We start from the raw sequence: 24,346 nt of genomic DNA, 5'->3' as shown, positions 1-24,346 counted from the left end.
GTCACCTGTTTACTGCTCTGAAAGACCACGTTCAAGAAGCCCGGTGGAGGTAAAAACCTCCACCTTGGGTCCCCATCTCCTAGTGAGCTCTTTACCAACTAAAGGCGACAGACACTGAGACTTCCAGAATGACTGTCAACATTTTTGAAAAATAGTTAACTTTTTCTTTCATGGATAATAAAGATCTAGAAACACAGTTATGGGGAAGACCACAGATACATACAACTTCAGGGATGTGGGATGGAATCAGAGCGGGTAACAATGATGAGGCCAATGGGCATAAGTGGTTCTGGAGTTTTGATGGGAAAAATCAATCAAAAATTCATCAAATTAGGTGTTTGGGTAAGAAGGGATATATGCTCTAGAGAACTGATTTTTCACAAAAATGGTCTAGATGTCCTCTGAGCTTCTTAGCAAGCCTGAGTGCAAATCCTTGAATAGCTTATATGCCGTGTTGTCACACAGATGTGGCCAGCTGGCTCTGGGGCTGGGGATCTTTAGGGTTTGTGGTTTTCTTTGGGAACCTCTTGAATCCTCCTTTCACACTACCAAGGTGCCCTTTAGAAAATCATTTCTCCATGGCACAAAATGCCCTGCCAAAAGATGAGTAATTTATTTCCTTGCAGTGTGTAATGTCTCAGCCAACATGATGTCGTTTCAGATGTTAGAGGTTTAAAGGTGGTACACCTCTTTACCTTGGCATTAATTCACTGTGACTATGTGTCTTGTACATGTGATCATGGCACAGCCAACTGCCAGAAGGCTACTAACCCATAATTTGATTTAATTTGCTTAGTTTACCAGTAAGAATAAAAATAGTGATAATAATAATAATATTTCCCTAAATGACTTTTGATGAATGAGGGTGAGAATAAATTTCTATTTATATATTAAATATATATTTACTAACAGTTTTTTAAAATGGACTTAGACACTCACTTCCTAGAAACTTTGAAATAAAAAATGGAAAGGGCAGTAATTTATCTTATTTTTCTGTTTTTTGCTTTATCCCCTAATAATATACTTTTCTATTTTCATATATGCTATAATGTTAATATTACATTGTCAAATTCAGATTGATCTTGGGAAAGTCATCAACTCTTGTGAGCCTGTTTCTTCACCTATAAAATGAAGAAAATGCCCTCTTTCTTGGGTACCTAATTCTTCCTGTTGCAAGAATACACTGGATCACAGATGTTACGTGAACGCACTTTGTAAACCACAGTGCACTATACAAATATTAATTATTTCTGTTGCTCTGAGCATACTGTTACCAAACTACTTAATAGTAAACATTATCTCTGAGTAGACTGATAATACCCTTCTATGTGCAACTAAGCAACTTCTATTCGCAAAACCACATGCTACATCTTATTATGTTATCATCATATCTACATCCAGAAGATGGGCTAATTATGCCTGAGAATTATAATCAATATTGTTTCTCATGCCTGGAAAAGGAAAGCTGAAGACCAAGATCTCGTATGGCACTAGACTTTAGATTGTGATGAACCTGTCAGGAGTGTTAAACCTGTATTTTAGAGAAGCCTATCTAATTGATAGTACCAAATACTTTTGTACAATTAATGAAAAATATATACATTCAAAGACACTGTTTATCAAGTGTGTAACAAGCAGCTCTGCGCATGTTATCCATCTCATAGCAATAACCAATCCTACAAGTGCATCAATATTGCCAAGGGATAGAGATGCCCAAAGAGACTCCGGTCAAGATATTCTCAGCAACAAGGGAATTGCCTATTATTTCTTTAGAGTGAATTACATTACATTACATTTCTTGAATTACAGGCTATGTTCTCAGGCATGTGAAGGATGATATACTTTTGTCAAACATCTGTTCTTTTTTGAATAGCAATATGTATACCACATAATTTTCTCAAGTTGTATTCTTTAGAAAAAATTAAAATTTCTAATACAATAATCTGCCAGTTTCATCCTGGGGAGACAACAGAAGTGGCCAAAGCAGATAGCTATGTAATTCCACCATGTTGGGAGAAGATACATGTATTTTTTTTATCTTGGAAGAAAAAAACCAACAGAATGATAAATATACCACTTAATCAAGTGATACAGATAAAATAAAAAGAACAAAGCAATATACCATGGAAAATTAGAAAATAATCAATAAATATGAACCAAATTTTGAAGACACACAGAAGTGAAAAGATAAAGGAGAGGTAGTAAAAGCCTCTCCTGTGACATAGATGTGGCCTCACATTACTTTAGACCCAGCTCGGACACCTGTCTCTCCCACAGGCCTCATGTCTATAACACTACAGAATGACCTATGTCATTCAAAAGGAAGACACTTCTGATTTTTTAGATGTTCAACTACAAGATAAGCCTGAGAAGATTAAAATTTGCTTGGCATAGTTTTAGTTTTCAGAATATATTACATTCTAAATCTTCGGCCATTGCTAAGTTATAATGATAGGCTTCAATTAACTATAACATTTTATTAACAAGAAGACCACTCACACTAATCATTCTAGAAGAGAGTTTAATGACCAAACCAGTGATGAGTGTTTTGTAGTAGCATACTATATAAATTTCTTTTGATTCTGCTTGTGCATGTCCAGCTCCCCCATCCCCACCACAGTCTAAAATACCGTGCCACCGTATTGCAATAGCCTATTGTTATATGGACCATTGCAATAGCCTTCTATCTGCTCTTCCTACAGACACTATTAGGCCACTCACCACATTGCCTCCAGCTTCGCCTTTCCAAAATGCACATCCAATTACAAAATGTCATTCCTCAGGCCTAGAACCTTTCAGAGACTTCCCATTGCTCTTACACAATGCAGAACACAAGGCCTTCTAGTCCAGTGCCTGACCCCATTTTGGGCCAGAACCACTACTCTTCACTCTCCTGCTTTTCCTCAGAGTTCAGGTTACATAAGCTTTTTTTAAATTCCTTGAGCATATGCTTTAATTATGAACTGTAGTAAATTTTTTGCATACGAAGTACCCTCTATCTGGAGTAGTCTTTTCCCCCACTCCTATTCCTACCTTTCACCTAATTAATTCCTACTGACCTTCAGATTTCAGTGCTGACATTATGTCTTCTGTCATGTGCTCTCAATACCACCAGGCACATTTTGCACAGTGAAATATTTGATTAATGTTGGTCTCTCCTACTAGAATATAAACTCCATGAGGCAAAGAGATTAAGTCAAGTTTTTTTTTTACTGTAATAAAGGATATTAGAAAGAAAAAAATGGGACATAACATAGTTTGCCTAAGTACTATCTAAGTTCACTTGGCATTCACTGAACTTTCTTTAAACTGTCTAGATTCTACATGCATCCTTTAATTAAGGATATACCTACTTTAAACAAAAATCTCGCCTCTCATGGAAGGTTCAGAAAATGACTCAAATAAAAACCATTTATTTAGTGACTTTTCATAGTATCCTGAGAAGTTTTTGTACAAGCCTGGCCAGTAAGCAGTTGTTGGTGAACTTGTGTGCTCTGTATTACTGCCTTTTAATTTAAATTTCCTTTTCAGGAGGTGTATTTAATATCATTGGCTGTGCAGAAATCTGTTCTGAATTTATGTACTTTAAAACCAGTCTCAAAAGTCTGTGATTTATGAAGAATACGGACTTGATGATGGTTTACAACATTTTTCCCTCCTGCCCGGAGACCTATACTAGGAAAAATAAAACATCCCAATTCTCATTAATGGAAATAGGGCTGAACAGACAACTGTAGCTGTTGAAGGTTACTGAAGCTGCCAGGAAATTCTAAAAGCAAAAACAAGGTTGGGCTGGCTGATTCATGTGCCTTTCATGTACAATCCTGAAATATAAAACCATGGAATTTCTAATGCTAATGGACATTTTTGTCAATGTTTATCTAGGCACTTTTATGTTGTGCATTATAGAAGAGATTAAATAGAGGAATGTTCATTTTAAAAGCTAGATCCCAGTGAAGATGTATTCATATGCTACCTACAAGTTTCCAGCTTCTAGAGATGCACTCAAGGCTTATTATTCTATTAACTAATGATAATGAGTCCACATATTTCCTTTTATGGAAGACTGAACCTGAATAAAATTTGCTCAGATTGGATTTGGGCCATCCCCAAAGCCCCTCCCTTTCTTCATCCAGCAATCCATTAATTTATTTAACAAACAATTGTTGAACACCTATTATGTGACAGGTTTGTGTTTTTTTTGCAGGAGCTCATGAGCTAGTGAGAAGCCTAAGAGGATAAGCAAAGCACATATGTATGATACAAAGCAGTTGGCTCTCCTGCAGGTAAATCCAGACTTAGAACACACCTGTAGGCAGCAACTGCCTAGGCATCTCATTTGGTGAGCAGCACAAATCTGCTTCCCACAATACTTTCCACCCAGATTTATTCAGCTCTAGTCAGCTCTTCCTTCCCTACACACCTACAAGTACATGGCCAGCAGCTTCGGGTAAGCCAGTAATACTGCCCTACTAGAAAATACTCCAAACTTTGCCACCTCATTTTTTTGAGTGTGGGTGGTTCTGAACATTGAAGAGCTTTACCAATAACACAGGGCATATCCAATATCTTAAAGAATATCATTCAGTTTTCAAAACATTTATATTCACTTAAGCCTGAAAGTTAAATTCATCATATACTAAACCAGAGTATGTATTATGGAATCAGAAGCATGACAATTATGTATTATGGAATCAAGGAAGTCATGCATTTTTGTAAAAAGCAGGCCACTGGCAAACGTCTGTTAAATCATTGAACTATAATTGCCACATCTCATAAAAAAATAAGCATTTCTGAACTAGAGTGTTGGTATTTATTTTGAAATCCAAAGAGCCAAGGAACCAAGGTGAATTGCTCTGTGCCTGCACAGATTCTAAAAATTCTTCCAGTCAAGGAAGGTACACCCACATGGGAAGAGGTTCCATGAAGAGCTCCAACACTGAGCAACACATGAAGATCAAAGTTGTCTGTGTATCCCATTAGCCTTTTCATTGGGCACCACACTGCCCACAGTCACTCATTTGACAATGTATATTTACGGAGCATCCACTCTGCCAGGCACTATTCTAGGTACTTGGGACACCTCACTTGAAACAAACTGACATCCTACCTCATCTTTCCATTTGAGACCCTTTTTCTCAGTACCCTGAAACTTTGCTCATTACTTGAAATAGTGATGTAGACACTCAGCATGGCACCTCTCCAACAACAAAGCTGCTTGCCAAAAATAGGAGAAAAATAGAAGGTGGAAATTGTTAGGCACCATTTATCTTACCTTGTAATGAATTGAAGATGGAGAAGAGGTACATGAATGGGACGTTTAAGGGTCCCCAGGCAAAGAAAGCAAAACCCCACGTCATGCCCAGCAGAAACGTCAGGCTGACCACACTGCGCAGGTTCCTTAAAACCTCTTCACGCAGAGTCCGGTTGCTTCTCTTGCCATTTCTCCCACAGATCTGCACCATTACCACGATGAACATGGCAACATTCAGGAAAAACATGACTCCAAAGTAGCCGGCACAGGTTACATAGAATACAACTGGGTCCTGGATCCAACAGCTTGAAGAAGAAGAAATGAGATAGAGAGATTTATGAGTGTGTCCTGTTTACCTAAGACTTCTGGCTCAGACTGGGCTATAGATTTCACAGCTGGGCCTTTCTCAAAGGCCTTCACAAAGCCACTTCATTTTCTTGGGCCTCAGTTTCTTCTTCGATGCTTACATAGTTTTTTTTGGTTTGTTTTGAATAGCCATCATTTTAATATCTAGTTATTCAAGTCAACAGTTAAGAAGAAAACAATGTGGCTTCTTGAAGTCTGACTTGATATGAAGAGACTCTTCTCTTGTCTGGGTCATGCTAAACCATGGTTAACCTCTTTTTCTCATATGTGCCTGAAATTCAGAGAATGGTGAATTTAAGTATTCATTTCCTCATTCGCCTTTGTTTCTAAGGGGTGCCTATGTGGACAGTGTTCTAACAAAATGAAATGGTAGCAAAGTCTGTTAGGGGAGTTTTGGGAGAGCTATTCTTGATGAATCTAACTGGTGAGGCCCTGATTCATACTTTCTGCTTCAAACATGAAAATAAGCTCTGCAGCTGTAGCAATCATCTTACATACAGGAGAGAAAGGCCAAGAAGGCCACAGAGTTGCTTGGCTCTGACATTTTCAGCCATAAAGCCAATACCAGTTGCCCATTTCCATGTTTCTTGTCACATGAGAAGAGAAATTTCCTACTTTCTTAAGACACACATAATTGTGGATTCCATTACTGTAGAGAAAATAATTCCTATTAAGATAATTGATCTAGTTGAAGCAAAACCTTATTGTCAGTCTTACAAAGTATATGTTACTTTCCATGCAGTTGAAAAGCTGACACTGATTATAACATCCTCATGAGATGAGGAAGATATCTTGATATTCAGAATGATGCATAGAACAGAAAATAGATTAAAGTATTTAAAAACTGTACCATATGTAAAGTTCCATGAGTGAAGTTAATGAGTACTGTAATTTTCAGATGACCCAGTGACTAATTAATACTATGGAAGCTTCTTGGTACCTCAAAAATTTGATGAATTATTTAAGGCAATTACATTTACCTTAAAATTCTAGCATAAATGGTCACTATGGGCTATGCCTTCCACACTAGAACATGACTGCCACAAAGGCAAAAGCTCTCTTGAGTATCTTTGAATTCTAGAACCTAACATGATTTCTGACATATAGTAAATGATCAATAAATGACAATCGTTGATGGCATAGCAATGTGCTAAATATACTTTAAAGTCCTGTAACAGTTAATTAATGTGCTTTTAAATTTCCCTTATTTGGGACATATGCATTGACTTCTACTTTTAATATATCTTATTATAAAGATTCCCAGATGATACTGCTTACCCCTGGAGCCAATATTTCTTTAATATGGAAGCCCCCTTAGGATCCTGAAATTCCTCACCTGAATTCTTTATTTTCTGCTAGTTTCTATGGGGTCTTTTGAATGCTACTTTGGAAATACAAAAGAAGGAAAGACCAAGAGGGAATGGGACACAGACTGGATACTGATTGGACATAAAAGTTCTCCATCCACGAAATGTGCACAGAAATGGGTCGCATGGGTCTCCTCTCAGGAGTTAAGTTCTATTCATTTAGTAATTCATCCAATCAATGAATATTTATTAAATACCTACTATGGGCTAGATAAAATGTGGAAGAACTAACTGCCAAAAGTGAACAATACAAAAATTTTAGCCTCAATGATCTCATAGTCTGAAGGGAATTTTCCAAATTATGCACGAACTCAGTGATTTCTCCACTCCATTTCCACATAGCACTGATACTGGCAATGAATTGTTCACTGTCTGACACTGTGACTTATGTCTCTTAAAGATGTGTGTGTGTTTAAAGAGATGAGAGTATTATGGAATCTTTTCAATTTGAATGGGTCTTCTGAGCCTAGAAGACAGTTTCTCAGACTTCTGCCTTCCCCCAGATGACAGAGCACATTCCTAACATGGAAAAGCAGCTCAAACCGTTCAGCACATTCAACTGAATTCATAACCCAGACCTTAGCAAAGATGTGCAAAAGCATTTCACCCTTCCAGAGTAAAAGACTCCATACTGGCACGGAAACTTACAACAAATTTAGGAAACAAAGGATTAATACTCATCACAAACAAATTTCCAACAAGTTTTTATTACTTACAATTCATCACCTTGTTCTTTTCCATAACTCTCTTTCCCATAGACTTCACTTTGGTTTCTGCTTGCAAGAATTGCCGACACTGCTAAGGCGGGCAGCCCTGTTGCAAAGAGACCATGACATAAACCCATGTTCTGAAGCATCTGGAATGGCTTTGTGAGGCTGATAATAGCAAGCGAGAAGAAAGAAAGCAAGAAAACACTCCATATCACAGAACCAGATTTCTTAGAACTGGTAACTTGGTTAAAAACAATGGAATCCTCTCTTTAGTGGAGAACATCTAACTCTAATTGGCAACAATCAAAACCTATTCTTAAATGATAGGCATGTAAGTATTCTGTTTGCTTACTGGTACCCACAAGAGTACCAGGACCTTATTCACATGGATCCATGACCAGCAAATGTGCTTTCATTAATGACACCTGTCAGGCTGCCAGGATTCAGGCAGTGAGGTAACTACAGGTTATCTTGCCCCTTCCCAGATAAAGAAACATCTTTATAAAAAAAGCAGGGTGAAACAGTGGGACTGTCAAGTATTGACAGTCTTCTATTTTCTCTTAAGAGAATCAATAAAGCATATCCATGTATGTTTCAGTGGGGAAGGCTACACCACCCTTGTTCCCTGAAAGATGCTCTTCTCACCTCCTAAGATGGAACTGAACACCTTGGAAATGTCTCATACTTCTATATTGCCATCTGAGGAAGAGATATGTGAGCAAGCTCTAAAATGCCTGGTACAATAAGAAACCCAGATGGAAAAGGAGCCCATTTAGAAGATTCCAAACAGGTTAGTATAGCTGTCCATGTCTGGTTGAGTAACCATGTTAAGAAGTTCAAGGCAAGAATTCTGTCAGTATTTCGGTTGCACACACAAAAATAACTTTGTTTCCAAGCCATGGGCATGTGTTTCAGGGCTGAGTACAGCTGGGAGCATGAACTGGCTTTTATATTGTGAAACATAATGGAAATGCACCACTGTCTGCCAGCTGCTTCTTCAGACCTGGGGTGGCTGGTCTGGGCAGGAAATAAGTGTGTGGTGACTCAGAAGCTCGGGCTTTTTCCTTTACCCCCTGAATTCACTGAGGACTGTTGAACGGGTTTTAAAAATACCATTCTAAGGAAGCCCCTTCCTTAGATATGTATATCAAATCCACATCATTATCAATTCTGAAGTTTCTTTTAGCAGTACTGTACTTTTGATACAGGGTTTTCCTGTGGAAGGACCTTCCAATTTTCATGATAGTAAGACCAAAACCAAAAAATCTGAGGAGGCTTACCCCAGCCAATGATGCAGAATTTCAGTATATATCGGCGAATATAAGTGTTGAATACTTTAACCAGAGCAATGTACATGTGGATTGCTTCTAGCCCCATCCAGGTAAAGGTGGCAAGAAGGAAGAAATGTAACAGGGCTGCAACAGCGATGCAAAGTCCATTCACGTGAAATGAGGTGACCCAGCCGTCCAGGAGGAAGATGAGATTCAGGAATAGCAGCGCTGTGCTCAGGTTCATCAAGATTTTGGAGGGATAATCCCTTCGCAATTTTCTAAAACAAGAAAAAATATACAAGAACTAATATTGTTAACCTTTTAAGCACACGTAGTAAATTCCTATCTCAGCTCTGCAATAGGTTAGGGTAGCATCATCTTTAGAACATATTTCCACTAGGAAAAAGGCTAAAGATATTTCTATTTGGCAAACTATAAAGACTTTTTAATATTAATTTTATTTCAAAGATGTTTATGATGTTTACAAAATTTCCAGCTGGTTTCAACAGTTTGATTTTTTTTAATTCAGGAAAAATTGTATGTAACAGTTATAAAAATGACACTTTTGTTAAAAAACAATTTCCCTACAATTTTTTGAAGTTTCTTGATTTTTTTTTTAATGAGGTGGGTTCCTTATTAAAAAAAAATTTTTCAGGACTATTTTTATAAGATTTGTGAGGCAGATGTTTTCATCTTTATCATAAAAAGCATTTTATACAGTATTTACTTACATGTTAATCATCTCTCAAAGGTTTAAATGCATTTTATCAATAGAACTACAATAATTATAAACTGAAATTCTAGAACTGGAAAATTCATGTTGCATGATGTATTTTATGAGAAGCCTGAACATTAAAACTGAACCACCCGACATGGTTCAAAAGTGTTTTTAAAAGTTGAGGCAATTTTCTTATTCACACTTTGAGAGAGTTAGCACTAGGTTTGGCAGAAAAATACTTACTCAAAGGCAACATATGTCAGGAGAGTTGCTGCTGAAAAAATAGCAGATATTCCACACCCAACATAGGTGATGAAGGTGAGGACTTTGGTGTTTCTTGAATCTATCTGTGAGGCAGTGCCTTGAAGGTCCTACCCAAAATACAAGAAGCAGCTATAAGAATGAATCTCTCTTATCATGAGAACATGTTTTGTTTTATTAAAACGTTCATTGCCAGCACTTAGAATCTCAGCTCCCTCTTAGGAGTTAAAAACAGCAGCATTAATCAGTACTGAAGTTTTTATTTGTTGTACTCTTGTGAGTCACTCCATGAAACAAAAACGTAGCCTCATGGAGAAAGTTGCACTTTTTTTTTTTTATCATTACCTTGTTTTCCAAGCTTTCTGCACACCAGCATAACTTGAGGAGCAAAGCCGCTGTGGCCCCTAACAGAAACCAGAGGGGAGATGGTTGCCTTGCATACCAAATGACTGGGCCAGTCCTAAAGGCACAGAGCTAGGGGCATGAGTACAAATGGAGGACACCGAGGCCCCCATGGGCAAACCCTCATGCAGCCCTGAGTTCTTTGCTCAGGGGGGGCAGGGCTCAGCCAGCAGACAGCCAGAGACTGGTAGCTGTCTGGCTCTGAGCATAGTATTCAGTCTCTTAACTGTGGTCATTTCAAAGCTTGGTATGTATCATGTGGGATAGTCTTTGTTTTCTTTCATAAATGAGAAGCCAATAAGGTTTGGGGTCATAGCTTTTTGATCCCTATAGACCTGAAAGGGTACCATTTAAAGTGTGAGGTTGCTGTGGAAAGGAAAGAACTAAATACTTTCTAGCACATTAAAGTGAAGTATTAATTTCACTGCATGGAGGCAGATTTGCCAAGCCTGGGACTAACAGGAAAATATTAATTTTCTTCCATAAATGGGGAATTTCATTAGAGATAGATCCTGAGTTAAGACCCACCACTCAGTCCGTTGGAGGAGAAAGTCACTTCCATTATGTGGCTGTTCAAATATGGAGACTTCTTGGAGAAGGGACATATTTGAAATGGAGTACCTGGTTTAAACTTTTAGGTTTTAAATTATGAAAAAATGTTTGTAAGTTTTTCATTGTGTGTGTTGTCTTTAATTTTCACCAATGTCAATAATATCTGCTATTCACACGAAGGCCTCCAGTAAGTGGTGTTTGTATGTACATTTATGTGTGTAAATGACGACATGGGACTCAGTTCCAGGTTTGGCTGACACAGTAAGGAAGTGGTAACAGCACCTCTGTGACACCAAAAAATGCAGAAAGTGATTGAATTCAACAGATGCAAGGGCTTAGGGTCACAGGGGACTAATCCTATCCTCCTTTCCCAGGAATCCCTTAAAATGTTAGGAGGGCATGGGACTCCCATGGCACATGGAATGGGGTTCAATTCAGTGCCATTTGACTCCCAGATAGGCTACTTCACCCAACACTCTGTTTACTCTAGGTTTTCATGAAGCCAGAGAAATGGTCTTGAAAAATCTCCAAGTGACTTGTCATTACCTCTTGAAAAACCTGTAGGTCCCATCAAGTGAGGCTACAGACTCAAAAACCACAATTTAAAATGTAAATTAAATAAAATAATGCTGTTTACTACTACACATTTATATATAATTCTTATATTGTTTTGTACTTTCAGAGAATGAAGGATATGAAAATGTTTATTCCTCTGAACAAGCCAACCTGAAAATGTACTAATGTTAAAAGTACGAAAATCAGTTTTACTACAAAGCAATGTAGCAGAGGACATTAGATTCCTCATTTTTAGATTAGAAGATATAATTATGGGTCTAGAGAACATTGTTTTAACTTCTCCCATGGTGAATGTGTCATGGAACAACGCAGACTTCGGGAACATCTTATACAAGTGAATCCAGAGTTTGTTAATCAGGAGAGATTCTTAACAAAGTCTTGATGGCCTGGAAAAACTGAAAGGATGTGGGCACATTGCCAGAAGGGATAAATTCTGGGAAGTTTCTCTTCCAGTGGTTATAATCCTACATAAGCAGCCAAGGTGGAAAATGGAAGGATCGCTCTAAAAAAATGGATCTATTCATAGAGCATTTTATCATTACCTAACCAAATGGCAACAGAATTTAATCAAATGGTAACAGAAAAAGAAATACATAATTACAGATTCAAAATAAAATTTAAAGAATATATGAAGAAACTATCCACTCAAAGTAATGGTGTTAACATAAATCATCTCCGAGTAGGAACTGTGTTATTTTTATCTATTTATCTAATACTAGACTTAAAGCATACACAATCATGCTTAAATACATACCCACAAGTATATATACACACACACACAGCTGAAATAGTTAAATGACTTAAGCTAAAGTTTGTATACCTGAGTGAGTGAGCTTGGAATACATTGTAAAACCTAGAGTAAATGAAGTGTTGGGAGAAGTAGCCTTTCTGTGAGTCATATGACACTCAGGTAGTTCAGAAAATAAGTATTTTCTAAAAGAGTACCTGCCATTACTTCTGGAGAAAAGAGAACATGGAAGAAAACTGAGGATTTAAAAAAAAAATCCTTAGAGAATACATGCTAGTTTAATTGTTTATTTTCATGCTCTGGCAGTTAAGAATGCTAGTTATATTTTGGGAAAGTTCAAAAGTTATTTTGTATGACCATCACTTTCTAAATGACTTGCTCTTATCCCTCAGCTCATTTATGAACTGGATTGTCAGGAAAATTACAACTGGCAGGGTGGCTGTGTGACAACAGCCATTTACATAGGCCAAGTAGATTGATGAGCCAAATACTATATCCCACCCACAGTTTTTCTCTCCTTCCACCCAGTCCCACAGGAAGCGGGTGTAAGATTTGAGGGAGAGACGAATATAACCTGATGTCTGTGATTCAAATTAAAAAAGCTTTATCGCCTCAGCACATGTTATTCCCATCTCCAATTAAAAAGCAAATGTAGTTTGATGCTCTTATGGAAACTATATAGCAACAATGCTCTGTTACAATCTGGAGGGCACACTGCACACCAGAAAAGTGTCTGCAGAAACCCAAATGTATCAGATACAAGGCAAAGGTGTAATTCTGTGAATGAATTCAAACAAGTTGCTGGATGTTGGGTGGCTCTTGGTAATTTGGTGGGATGAGAAAACATGACAGTGAGATCCAATTTGTTTAGAACTGTTGGAAAGGCTAGGCTGGCTAATGACATAAAAACAGCACCGTGGGAAAGGAGGAAGAGAGGAATGAACTCTCTTGCGTGCCTGAAGACCCCAGCTAGTCTATCCTTACAGGCTGCTGTCTCTAGGTGGGGGACTGCAGTTGCTCTGGGTCACAGCTCCATCACTTAGCACAGTGCCAGGTACAAAGTCACATTCAAACAGAGTGAGTGATGACATAATATGAGGAAGAAAACTTCTGTGACCAAACTTCTCCTGGTTCCCCTCCATGTCAGTAAAACTCATCATGTTCTAGCATTTTCTCTCTCCCTCTTAATTCAAGGATCTCATGGTGATTGTCTTGTTGCTAGCATTATTTATCATCACTGCCAATGCCACAGATAAAAAAGTAGGGCTCCTTTCTAGAGTACTTTCACATGTTTTTAATTTATGATCTGTGCTAATTATGTTCTCCATTAAGAATCAAGATTCAAGGTACAGATAAAAATTATCAGGAAATAACTCCCCAAACACATAATCTAAAAAGGCTGACCTACAAAAAGAAGTATGCTTTCCAAAATTACATCATTTCAAAATGATTAGAAATTCCTTCCCTACCATCAGAACTCCAAAGTGTGTGAGGTGGTCACATAGGCAGACCGTTTCGCCCGCATCTGATTCTCTGTGTGCCACACATCCTGACGTGTTCCAAAATCCAGAACCTTCTGTAAGGGAAAGTCAGCAGTGTGAAGGTAACGGCAGGTGAGTTCCTTCCCTGTGATGGGTGACATCTCTCCTTCAGGGAAACAGGCCTCCGTGTTTTTTGCCTTACAGTTTATCAGTCAGACAGATACTATTTTAAAAGCTACTGGCACTTAGAATAATTTACATTCCTGAAACCACAGAATGCTGGTGCTGCCTTGGTAGTTAGAGATTATTTAGTCAGTGGTTTTCACTGTGTTCTACTGAAGTACCTCAGGGGTTCTGCCAAAGTGTGATTTGATTTTAATTTTTAATATATGATAAACTTCCATATTACAAAATAAAAGAACATCCCTTTTCAGAAGACAAGAAAAGACTCTATAGCATCTTATTACGCTGATAGACAGTGACTGCAATGAGGGGGAGAAGGCTTGATAATATGGGTGAATGTTGAAACCACAATGTTGTTCATGTGAAACCTTCATAAGACCATATTCAATGATATCGTAATTAAAAATAAAAAGAATATCCCTTTTCAAATAAGTTACATACTAAGGAAGTCTCTGGAGATTAACACTTTTTTTCTTGGCTCAGTCTGTTTTTGTGAAGTCATGAGAACAAAGCTCTGCCTCTTGGAATATGTTTTTATGTACACAGCAGTCACGCATGCTTGTAATTTATTATAAATGCCTTTAATACATACTTATCTGACTTTAATGGTATGATACGGAATATGAGCAACTCATATATTTGAAGAATATTTTAAGACTGCAAGGTGGTATTGTTTTTAACTGTGTATTTAGTAAACCAGGATTTTTTCAAAATTGTACAACTAGAAACCAAACAAAAAACTTTCCAGCTGTGATAGAAGCAGCAAAAAAAGGGGGGTTTTGGATACTTTTAGACTACATTTCTACCAAGAAGCCACAATAATTGATTTGGCCACACCACACTAATTCCTCTGGGGAACCTGAAGAGATGGTTACCCTTGGTGGGCAGAGGTGGGAGGTTTCCTTGCTGCTTCTAGCTCTCAAAGAGATCCCCACACCTTAAACCGAGCTTTATCCCTTTATTTTGCCTTTCTCTCTTGACTGTCAAATGTCATTTTGGAGGAAGTTCATTCCTTCCAAGTCATATGTATTTATTATAACCATTCTTGTATTTACAGTCTTTTGGTTTTCCCATAATCTGAGGTGTGGAAGCTGAACTTTAAATTGTATGCCTTGTACATATCAAATCAGCTCATGAGTGCCCTAGAAGAATGAGATCAAGTGTTTTATCACATTCACCGACAAGTGGCAATCAAAATACATACTATATCTTATAAAAAAACTGAAATCAAAGAGGTTTGTTTGATTAAAAAGAAAAAAGTCAAGTCTGCCTATTTCTTCCTGTAATGAACAAAAAGTAACAGAAATTAGAATTCACTTCCCAAGCTACCGAAATTAAATTTTGCAGCTTAGCTGCCATCACACTTAGATTGTGACTCACTCTGGTTTGGAGTGGAATCAGAGGAAACGGGGGTGTCTAACAATGTTTAAAATTCAGTTGTTATTAAAACAGCCAATATTTTAAACTTACCGTTTTTGTTCAGATCCCAGAAGGCACAGATGGGATGAGGCACTGCCTATATTAACATAAGAATAAAGATGTGAAGTTGTGTTTAAAATAAATGAAAAGTCTTACGATTTGAATATGGGAAAAGAGTAAAAATGCTAAGGTTTTCTTATAGAAAGAGATCAGCATTAGTCAACATGACCCAAGAACGGCAGGCACGAGGGGGACCTCTAGTCAAAAAGACTTCAAGGGGAAATCAATGGTAAGCTCATGAGGAATCCTGTTACCCATTTACCTCAAAGTTCTTGTATAGTCCCATCATAAAATGCTATTCTTAACATTTAGCAAAGCTCTTTGCACAGTAATTTCACTTCATCTTAAAAATTCTCCTTTATGTCTACGTATATGTCCAAAATAATTGAAAGTAGGGATTCATGTAGATATCTGCGCACTGAAGTCCACAGCAGCATCATTCACGAGAGCCAAAAGGTGGAAGCAATCAAAGTGGGCATGAATGGATGAACAAAATGGGGAAGACATGTGTGTATGCATGTATTTATAATATACAGTGGAATATTATCCAGCCCTTATAAGGCAGGGAATTCTGACACCTGCTATAATATGGATGAACCTTGAAAATATGCTAAATGAAATAAGCCAGTCACAAAAGGAGAAATACTGTCTAATTCCACTTAGATGCAGTAACTAGAGTAGTCAAATTCATAGAGACAGAGAGTAAAATGGTGTTTCCAAGGACTGAAGGAGCAGGACATGGGGAGCTGTGGTATAATGGGTACACAGGTTTAGCTGGGGAATATCAGACAGTTCTGGAAATGGATAATGGTGATGGTTGCAGAACAATGTGAATGCATTTAATGCCACAGACCTGTACACTTAAAAATGGTTAAAACAGTAAATTTGTTATGTATATTTTACCACAATCAGAAAAAATTCTTTATGGATGAAGGAGCTAAAACAAAGGAGGTCAAAGGGTAGGATAAGGAAGGTGCTGACAAAGCAGGGCTAGTTCTTAGATGACTCAACTTCAGTCCTTATCAGCCGCTTGCTTCCTGCCTGCCTCCCTGCCTGCTACTAAATGGTAGAACCATTACTGGGGCCCATTGTAAGAACCTGTGCCCTGGGCCACCTGGGATCATAGACCCCCTGTAACTTCATCAAATAAACAGATGATTACAAGGGTAATGTTTTTCTGCTTATGAAAAAAGCAACATTTGCCAAGATTTTAAATAACTGCCACCTCCAAAAAAATCAGCCTTCTTGTTTCCCTCTGCAGTCCCAGTAGCAGCCATCTTTGACTTAAAAAATAAAACAAAAAACAAATCTTTTAATGGCAGGATTGTGCTACTGCATCTGCACCTAATTTATCTGAAGTGATATATGATGTTTCTTAAGAATGGTGGCCCTTTCCTTTGCTCCCACTCTCCTCCCGATTATTGAATCCCAGAACAGATGGAACACACCCCTCACCCCAACCTAAGTGCCATCATTTACTGTGACATTAGAGCACTATCTGGCTGGCTGGTCTTCCGTTTTTGGAAAATTGCCCCCCTCAAAAAAGTAGCCATTAACTTCTTTCATTTTATTTAATTGAAATAGTTGATAGGCAATATTATATTGGTTTCAGATACATAACATAGTGATTTGACAATCACATACACTACTAACTGCTCACCATGATAAGTGTAGTTACCATCTGTCAACATACAAAGATATTACAGTATCACTGACTATATTCCCTATGCTGTGCTCTCATCCCTGTGATTAATTTACTTTGTAATTGGAAATGTGTACATCTTTATCCCCTTCACCTATTTTGCACATGCCCCTATCCCCTTCCCTGTGGCAACCATCAGTCTGTTGTCTGTGTTTATGAGTTTCTTGTTATGAAGTAGGAAGAAAAAGGCTCCATATGTCTCTGAAATAACCTGCCTCTATTCCATTGCTATTTGTAGCATTTCCTTACCTGGTTTCTTGTATGTTTGATTTTAATTCGCACAGGATCCTTCAGATCCTGGATGGTAATGTTTCCAATACTGCACGCCATCACATAGCTCACTAAGGTGCCTTTCTTGGTTTCTACATCCTTTTAAAGAAAACACATTGTATATTACTCAGAAGTACACACTTTTATTTTCTTTTGCTGCTCCAAAATACACAAACTGTCACAACTTTTTACACTTATAATCTTCAATTATGGAATATCCTGTTTATAAGATCAAAATGCTGGCTTTCCTGAGGGAACCTTGCTATTTCCCTTACTATAATAAATACATTGAGGGAGCACTATGAGTCAATGTTGTAAGGTAATGTTCATAAAACTTCACTCTTGATTGCTGTGACTGATGCCAGCCAGTTAACATCTGAAACAATGCAAACCCATAAATAATATAAACTCATAAATAGTTATAAAACAATTAGATCATTTCCCGACCCTAGAAAACAGATGAACTTGTTTGCCTTTAGAGAAGTATGAAGGAAACATTGGTTTAAAAATTTAAAAATAAGTCATCGTTCACATCCATGCCAACAGCCTGACTTACACCTAAATATAATTCTACTGAATTAAAGTCCCATCCAGACTTTCTACTTTCTCTGTACACTTGCCACGATCTGTAGCTTACACTTCAGAAATAAGGTGGTCAGGACATCAAATTACTCAATCTGTGCCGCAAAACGATTGGGACCAATGGATTGTCTCTCTAGAGGGGTCGTCTCTGCTTTTGTCAACACCGTGTTTTTCTTGTCAAACCTCCTGAATTTCTCTATGGCAGCCTGTAAGTCATTTGTTTTGGAATAATGGCAGGATTTTTTAAATTTCAAATAAATATCAGCATTCAAAATACAGCTTTTTATTACTCTTGGATGGGCACTCTCAATAGTCAACTACGGCTGGGGGGTTGGGGGGCCAGCCATTTCTTAAAGAATATGCCTATCTTTTCCACTGTGTTAGGACCATAGAACCTTTAAATTTTTTCCCACTCTGCTATACATTTGCTTGAAACCCAAACATATGTTTCCTAATAACACGTTGATTAGGAGATACCAAAGGAGAAGGAAAAGACGGTGTTTAGAGATAAGGCTCAAAATGAAAGAATGACGAGCTCTAACCACTGTGAGTCCCCCAGCCCCTTCCCTCCGAGCTCGACCTCTCCTTTGAAGGGAACACCCCAACCTCACCACCCACATTTTGTGATACCTACTGTACTTTTTGTATTGCTTTTAAAGGTGATGTTGTATGCCTCAAATAATTTTAACAAAGGCAGTTTCATGTGTTCATAGCTGTTAAATCCTTCAGAGTAATTTATTACACTCAATCTACTTTCAAAATTTTATATAGCTTTTTCCTAAAACATTTGCTGATAAAATTTTGAAGTTTTAGAATTAATTACTGTATTGATCCACAGTATTCCTTTTACTCACCTGTAACCTTCTTTACCATGCCTTGGCACATGATGCCTAGGGCAGATCTATCAGAAACAATTCTTCTGGCCTTGAGAATTGCTATTTTCTCTTACGTAGGTGGCATTATTTGAGATACACTACTATCTTCAATGTAGTAACTTTTATTTTTTAAAAAGGGCTCAGTGAAATTGCTCTAGATCGGGCTGTACTTTCAAAGGCAACCAGAGGTCACCACTGTTTGCTGGCAGTGGACTTTCTAGTATCTAGAAACGATGCCAATAAAAATGATAATATGTATTCAGCACAATGCCACCCTACCCTGGGGATGTGTGAAGGCCAAAGGTCATTTGAAATACTAATGGGAAAACTGATTAAAGCTAAGAATGCTGCTCATTATATAAACAGTGTTTCCTACTGAATTTAGAAAAAAACAAAAACCTTCCTTTACTGTGCAATTTCTTCAACTCTGAAGGTCTGAATTGCTGGAGAGCATAAAATATTTAACAGGAGGAATATTAAATAGTAACTTCTCCACAAATTCCATTTCTAATTGTATTATGCAAGTCTTAATCTAATACTTGAGTTACTTTAACAACTTAAGGGAATAAGCCCTTTAATAAACATGTAATTATTTGAAATAAAAGTTAAGCAATTATGTTAAAATTTTTCATTCTTGAAAATATGGTAGGTTAATTTTTCTATACCTCTTAATATATTTTTAAGGAGTCTGAACTTTCATTTTTTTTTTGAGCAAAACAAATCAATTTGCAAATAAAAAATAATAATTTAATGAATGCTTACCTGGAAAAGTCCTGTTTTATTGAAAAAAGTAAACTGTGCTCTTTTAATTAATATAGAATCTTCTTGACTTAAATTCTCAAATAAGTTTGGAGGTAAAATTACAGAGGCCAATGGATCCACTTGTTCACTCTCAAAATCCATCTGTCAGACACAGAGATGTAGTCAAGGAGTCACAACTAAATTGCAATGATAACTTCATTCCACATTCTGAGTAAGGGAGTAAGGCAGGGGACCAACTGCAAGAACGACTGGCTGAGACCAGGGCTTCCCTGGGTGAATGAATCCTTTACAAAGGCCTGGACCTCATCAGAGCTTTGCAAATGTGGCAAAACAGGAAATGAGCTGATTTTAACTAAGGCAAATTGAAAAATCAAGAATCTAACATTTTCAAGTATAAGAATTAGATTTACACTTGATAAAGTTTGAGCTTTTCATAAAACATGTAGCAAAAAATAACTATCCCTCCAAAAAAGACTGCAGTTCACTTGTCTGATTGCTGGGAATGAGTATCTCTGCACAGAGGAAGCAGCTGAAGTTTAATGAACACTCTTGGATATCATTTTTCCTGAACCCACAAATCAGGCCAAAGAGTGTTTTCCTGCAATGGACGAGCATGAGACAATGGCTGACCCAGTTTTCACTCTTAAAATGTGAGACAGAATTACCCAAAAGGGACCCTAGTTTAAAGCAGAAAAAAATTCTTCCTGATATCTAGATTTTTAAATGTTATCTTGGTTCACCTCCACAGTTAAAAGCTTAATAACATGCCACTGTGTGTTCTCCCACGTTAAGGATGACGTTTCAATCATTCATTAGCCCCCAGGGGGAACACTGTCTAGCACTTAGTAAGAATTTGAAAATCATTTGCTGAAGTATCACTTGAACAGGTCAAAGAAGCTCTCTATTAATCTGGCCCCAGTTTTCTTGCCCAGCCTCACCGCCACCAGCCATCCCTAAGCTTCACATCATTGGTTCTCAAGGTGTGATCGATCCATAGACCAGCAGAATCAGCAATACTCAGGAACTTGTTTAGTGTGGATTTTGGAGATCCACACAGGGCTTACTGAGTTAGAATCTCTAGGGATGGGACCCAGCAATCTGTTTGGACAAGTCCTCCATGTGATTATAACATGAACCATTACATTTTGAGAATCACTAGCAAAGAGAATACACCATGCTTCTTCCCACCTTTGGACCCATAATAAAGTTCTCTTCTCATTGAACTGACCCCTTCCCCCAACTCACAGTTCCATACTTAGTCCCACTACCACCCCCTGTAGAAGATAAGCTGACCACCTCTGTCACCTGGGCTCTGAAAGTGGATCTCCCCTCTGTGTCCATATAATTTATGCCTACTGCCATTGTTAACCCTGGCCAGCATTCAGATCTGCCTGCCACCCCTTGGACCTAGATCTCCTGGAAATAGAACTGGTAGGTGATAAGAAAGTTTTTATTTGTCTAATTAATTAAACTTAAAGAAACCACTGGCTCCTTACCTGGAAATAGGATTCATTATTGCTTGGAAGACTGATGCTAAAATTTGAAATTTCATTTGTTGTTGGGGACAGGGATGACACTCCAAGGGCCAAATTCCGAGTTGTAATATTCACATGTGATGTGCTATTTAGGTCTATCTTGAAGGCCAATTCATCAATTGTTTTTAAAGCCCTAAAGAAATGACAAATAATGCCACTGTTAAGTAACATGTTTTTAGGTACTTGCACACATGTGATTTCCTGCAGGAAAAAATACAAACCAAATAGAATTATCTTGAAATTTTCTGATCTTGACATGAATACACACATAAGTGCCCAACTACAATACACCAGTTAAAACACAGAATCAGTGATGAATGTATCTTCAAGGGAAACAGATGCTTTAATCATCCTAAACTAATACTCTGTTTTTTTACCTATCTTAGCCTCTTTCCTTGTATGAAAAATACCCTTCCTACCTCATAACTGAGTGAGAGGCAAAGGGAACAATGTGGTAAAATATCTTGGAACTGCAAGACATTGGGAAAAAAAATTCTGTAATTATTATGTAGATAAGGTAAGTGAAAGAATACATTTAACAAATATAAAATTATTATCAAAGAAATTTGGCTGAAAGGAAGGAAACAGAAAAAATTAAATGTTATATTAGTACATTAAATGAAATGCTTGTACATAAACTGAATTGTGTAAAAATAGGTAATTTCAACCTTCCCTAGGCATTTTCATTTCAGAAATACAGCAGTCACACAGCTGTTGGGAGTTCTGTGTCACAGTCCACAGGATAATGCCTTATGGTGACCAAGTTATACCTAAAAGATGTGTGTTAAAAATATCTCAATTGTCTCCTTTGCAAGCAAAAGAAGGGTCGCCAGTTAATATATACAGTAGTTTATCTTCTGAATTAACCCCAGAAAATATTTTTCAGATGAAAAATGAAATGCCAGTTATTTGGAGAAATATTTGCATATCTTGCCAGATGGACCATCCTAATCATTTTGTAAAATTATATTTCCCCCTCCAAAAAAAAAGAACTTTGAAGTTCACTTGGGAAACACCAAAGAACCTCCTATGAAAGATGGGCCCCAGGTATTCAGCTATGTGAGAAATTGTATGACAACACATGTATCCAATATATTTTACTTCCCCAGAAGAAAAAATCACTTACTCAGAAGAAGACTCAAGCAAGTCGCTGTCTGAACTGGTTAAGATGTTAGAAAATATATTCATTAAAGTTGAGCCAAGCATTATATCAATGTTTTCTTCTTTATTCACGATCCTTTTGACCTGTTCTACAATGCTGGTAATGTTGGCTGAGGTTAAGGTCTGCCCATCACCAGTTAAATTTAAAATCTGATTGGCAACTTCACTGGCTTCCCCTGAAAAAAAAAGGGCAGAGAAAACAACATACAAAATTTTACTTATGTCTTTTGGGCATTTCCAGGAATCTGAAAACATAACGTGGTATTTCCCTTCACAGGTAAGGCAGCAAATGAGGCTTCTCAGGGGATCACAGGAATCTTACCAGAATCTTCAAAGGACAATAGTATTTTTTTACACACTTCTGTCTTCAGTAAGATACAGATTGTGCTTTTCAACAACTTAGGTAAATAACTTGGAGGGACCAGTATTCATATATAATTCTAAGAGAAATGTCCCCAGAATCATGGAGTGTATATCTGCTTTTTAAAAATAATACAAAACTATAAGACATTGATTGAAATATCAATGTCTATATTAAGTCTTCCTCTAAATTTTTTGATATTTTTTTTAGTCTCCTTTAGAATGAACAGAACAGAAAGTTAGAATAGGAAACAGTATTTTCTACCTTAAGTAAGTGAAACAATCATTAGCCTCATTTTTAAAATCACCGTGTTTATCCCATAGCAGAACATGTCTAAGGACAATGAAAGAAGCATGAGGTCATGTATCTTGCCTTTGGGAACCGAAGAAAAATCACTCACTTACTTGAACAGTTGGAGATATCAGGAGGTCCCCAGTAGACTAAAGATGTGTTAGTAGGGTCACGGTGACTAAGAAACAAAAAAAGATAGTTCAGATTTTGGCATCAATGGCATTATAACTGACATCATTAGTTAATAGTAAGTTTTAGAATTTGCCTTGGTATCTAGTAAGTTTCATTCTAAAATAGAATACACTGAAATGAAACTTATGTTTGGAGTCTTTTTGGAAAAGAAATCAGGTAGCCTGTACCCTAACCTAGGATAAATCAGGTTACTAAGAAGAAAGGCCTATTTGGTAACATGGGTCAAGTGAAGCTTTAAGAACTTTCCAGATAAAAATCTGACTTTTCTTTCACATACCTCTGTAAGTAATAATAATCCACACTGTATAGATGAGGTAGATAAATTGAGGAATGTTCCAAGGTCTTACAGCCAGGAAGAGGTTGAGCCACATTTCAAACTCAAGTCACTAAGTCTCGAAAGCCCCCTTCTTTCCTTGCTACTGCACGTCAAACACAGCAGCCACTGCAAAGTATTTCCCCTTGGCAGTTTCTGTTTCTGAATTCCCCTGCAAGAAAACTCTAACTGGGGGTGAGATGGAGGGTGAGGAATTGGATATGACTTGCTATTTGGCGAATCCTCTGCAGCCAACCTGCCTGAGGTTTGTTAAACATTTACAAAATACCTACACCCTGATGGTCTCCATTAGCAGACTGCCCCAACCGGGATCCTCCTTTACTCCCTCATTTGCTGCCTCTTCCTCCCTCCAACAATAACCACTCCAAATAGCTAAAGTGTCTTGGAATTTCAGATGCATATTCCGATGCTGTGAGCTGACTGGGGTCAACCATATATAAGTTGCTTTGCTCTCTAGCCACTCTCTGGTTTCCATTTCTCCATGTTTCTTTGGAGAAGGCTAAATTAGCATGTTTGGAGGAAAAAGGCTTTGTTTGGGAATTTAGATGCCTCATCTTTACCCCCATAGGGTGTATGATTTAGGCATTCACAGAGGTTCCTGTCCTTCTTTCCAATCAATATACAATGCATGGAGTCAACTGTGCAACAACACTGAGAAGGTTGATAATATGGAGCTTTGCAGGCAAGAGTCCATGAAAACATTACCATGTCCGTGAAGCATAAAAGCCTTGCTTCCCTGGACAGGGAGAGATGTACACAGAAGGTGGGATGACTGGCCAATGATAGCCTTTGGGATCCTCATCAGCAAGACAAAAACCTACGTGAAGATAAGAACCAACATGAGAACGTTCATTCTATCTATTCTTTGAGGACAGAGGGGCAAGATGAGAGCAAAATGACATGTTGGCAGTTA

The 24,346-nt window shown here is 37.6% G+C and overlaps 1 protein-coding gene across 5 annotated transcripts in view; it reads right to left on the bottom strand.

Moving 5' to 3' along the window:
- The window catches only part of ADGRG6 (adhesion G protein-coupled receptor G6), a 125,277-nt gene that overhangs the window by 15,511 nt on the left and 85,420 nt on the right, over positions 1–24,346 (bottom strand). For all 5 annotated transcript variants that reach the window (XM_073219680.1, XM_073219679.1, XM_073219682.1 and 2 more), the window contains 12 exons: positions 24,139–24,250; positions 23,021–23,085; positions 22,221–22,431; positions 21,056–21,227; positions 19,560–19,700; positions 17,320–17,439; positions 15,360–15,405; positions 13,695–13,801; positions 9,930–10,057; positions 8,978–9,246; positions 7,704–7,800; positions 5,276–5,559 (listed from right to left, as the gene is read on the bottom strand). In XM_073219680.1, coding sequence (XP_073075781.1) covers positions 5,276–5,559; positions 7,704–7,800; positions 8,978–9,246; positions 9,930–10,057; positions 13,695–13,801; positions 15,360–15,405; positions 17,320–17,439; positions 19,560–19,700; positions 21,056–21,227; positions 22,221–22,431; positions 23,021–23,085; positions 24,139–24,250 — 1,752 coding nt within the window. The remainder of the gene's footprint in view (positions 1–5,275; positions 5,560–7,703; positions 7,801–8,977; positions 9,247–9,929; positions 10,058–13,694; positions 13,802–15,359; positions 15,406–17,319; positions 17,440–19,559; positions 19,701–21,055; positions 21,228–22,220; positions 22,432–23,020; positions 23,086–24,138; positions 24,251–24,346) is intronic.

The sequence above is a fragment of the Manis javanica genome, chromosome 13, assembly GCF_040802235.1.
Source record: "Manis javanica isolate MJ-LG chromosome 13, MJ_LKY, whole genome shotgun sequence".
In the NCBI taxonomy this organism is placed as follows: Eukaryota; Metazoa; Chordata; class Mammalia; order Pholidota; family Manidae; genus Manis; species Manis javanica.
Note: the sequence above shows the minus strand (reverse complement) of the source record. Positions and strands in the feature narration are given on the sequence as shown.